General features: G+C 60.6%; 1 protein-coding gene across 1 annotated transcript in view; it reads left to right on the top strand.

Moving 5' to 3' along the window:
- Nucleotides 1-2,423, top strand: part of ENTREP2 (endosomal transmembrane epsin interactor 2) — a 372,877-nt gene that overhangs the window by 353,045 nt on the left and 17,409 nt on the right. The window contains exon 7 of the mRNA XM_007456424.1: nt 231-366. Coding sequence (XP_007456486.1) covers nt 231-366 — 136 coding nt within the window. The remainder of the gene's footprint in view (nt 1-230; nt 367-2,423) is intronic.

Below are 2,423 nucleotides of genomic sequence, written 5' to 3'. Positions count from 1 at the left end.
ACCCAAAAGGAAAAAAAAATAGAAGAAACAAGGACAGACAAGAGATGTCAACAAATAAGCAGATAAAAAAAAAAAAAAAAAAAAAAAGTGAGGACTGCCTAATGAATGAGGCTTTTATTTCACGAACACGAGAATTCCAGGCAGGGAATCGGTCTGATCGCTTTGAGGGAAACGGGAAGGGTCCGGGCTCCTTACCCAAGGAGTGATGTTCCGCGGTTCTGCCTTTCCAGGGGCCTCCACCTGGACTTTGCTTCCTCCCCATTCGGCACTTTGTACCGCATCACCATCAACAGCCCTGGCCTGCTCTACCCCGCCGAGCTCCCGCCGCCCTACGAGGCCGTGGTGGGCCCGACCCCCACCAGCCAGGTGAGGCCCGACCCCGACAGGCCAGTTCCCCATTCCCGGTCCTGCTGCCTGCGCTGGCATCTCCCTCAGCCTTTCAGCAAACCTGTGGGACGCTGGTCGTCTTAGCCCGGTCGTGGGGGAGCAGAGGCAGCAGGTGCAGAGAGCAGATCCTGCAGAGATGGCAGCCAGGTGGGGATTCCAACCCCATGTCTGTGCTGACTTTCCTTGCCTCCCCTCAGATGTGCTGGGGACACAGTGCAGAAAGAGCTGGCCCAGGCCCTGACCCGTGGGCAGAGGCCCCCTGGGGTGGGGTTGAGCCACGGTCTGAGTATGCAGGGGTCTCTGGGCTGTTTCAGCTACAGGCCACTGTCAAAGTCATCCGGACACCTGAGAGAGCTCGTCTGGATTCCTGATCTTGTCAGAGGCCTGGCGGCTACAGCCAGGGAGGTGCCTGATCCCAGCGGGCAGGCATTCGGGACATGCGGCCTCAGTTTCCTCATCTGTGAAATGGGGTCATAATAGTACCAAGCACATCGGCTGGAACAGGATGTTTGTAATGGACAGGACTGGGCACATGGCAGGGTCTGACTCAGCAAAAGCCACGTGCCCTTTCTTGGTATTATTATCCTCGTCCTCATAATTGTCATTGCTGAATATCGAGGGGCACCAGCCAGGGCAGAGAGGTGTGAGCACCAGTAAAGCCCATCTGGTGCCCAAGTGCAGACGGAGTGGTAGGGCCATGCGGGTGTCCCCCAGGGCACCACAGGGATTGGGGCGTGGTGGGCAGCCACAGCCATCAAGGGAGCAGGGGCACCGGGACAGGGCTGCAGCCACTCCTGGGCCCTGCGCATCAGTCAGAGGAGGCACAGACAGACCCGGAGCATCAGGGGCACGCTGTGATGTCTCAGCAGTCACGGAGCTGCCCTGACACGTGTCCCCGCCGGGAGCCCCTCGCCTGGAGGTGGTGCAGGCCCCGACCTCGCACTGTCGCCCTGTGAGAAGGTGACCGTGGTGAGCTGGCCAGGCGGCAGGGCCCATCCGTTCCCGCCACCCCCTGAGGATCAGCCCTGGGGTCCCCTGTGCTGGGCTCAGCATCCAGGGGATGAGACCGGAGACAGTGCCGTCCACAAGGCGATCAAGTCCTCAGGCCAGTGGCCATGTGACGGGAAGGGACGAGGCTCGACAGGCTCTCCTCGGGGTCCTGGGGAGGGACTGCTCAGCAGCCCCTAGCCCCGGCCAGCCACCCAGCCCACCCTGGCCCAGGCAGAGGCTCCTGACACCCCGGGGCCTCCCTCCAGGCCTGCTCCCACCGAGAGGTCCGGAGGCTCGCCAGGCCCCCGCGGCAGAGGGACTCGGCTGGGACTCCTGGCTGTTTTCCTGTCCACGGGAGAAACAGAGGCATGGGGCTGTGAGGAAGGAGGCAGCGGTGTGACCATGACTCTCATCTCTAGACTTATAATAACTGAAATTCTCTGGAATTTTCCCCTTTAAAGTGGAGCAAAGCATTCTGCCTTCCTGGAGTGGGTTTATTTTTCTCTTCATGATAAAAACAGTTCAAATCAATATTGTCAAGGGAAACCGCTTCTTGTGGTAACAGTCAGAGCCCTGAGTGGAGTCCCGGGTGCTGCAGGGCCCTGGGCAGGGTTGCTGGTCCCTCCGTGTGTCCAGGGACCCTGGGAGATGAGGCCTCGGCCCAGTGGGCAGCAGGACGAAGGTCAGGGAGGAAAGGCAGGGATGCTGCTGGGGAGGGAGCAGCTCCTGCAGAGGCTCTGAGGGAGGGGTGAGCATGAGGTGGGGGGCCGACCCACCCACTGGGCCTCACTGGGTGCCAGGGTCATTAGAACATCCAAGCAAGTGTCCACGGCTGCTAGGATCTGAGGTCGGGGCCTTAGAAAGATCAGGGTTCGCTGCAAAGATGGTCATGGAAGCCCTGGAGACCGGGACGGGTTGAGGCCCTAGGAGAGGGCATGGGGTGGGGTCCTGGAAAGCCTGGACTCAGACACCAGTGGTCAGGGAGGAAGGCATGGGCCAAATGCTGCCTGGAGGCTGTGAAGGACTGAGCCCCGTCCACCTGGCTC

This window comes from Lipotes vexillifer, unplaced genomic scaffold, assembly GCF_000442215.2.
Source record: "Lipotes vexillifer unplaced genomic scaffold, Lipotes_vexillifer_v1.1 scaffold1467, whole genome shotgun sequence".
Taxonomy (NCBI): Eukaryota; Metazoa; Chordata; class Mammalia; order Artiodactyla; family Lipotidae; genus Lipotes; species Lipotes vexillifer.
This window is presented reverse-complemented; position numbering and strand designations above follow the sequence as displayed.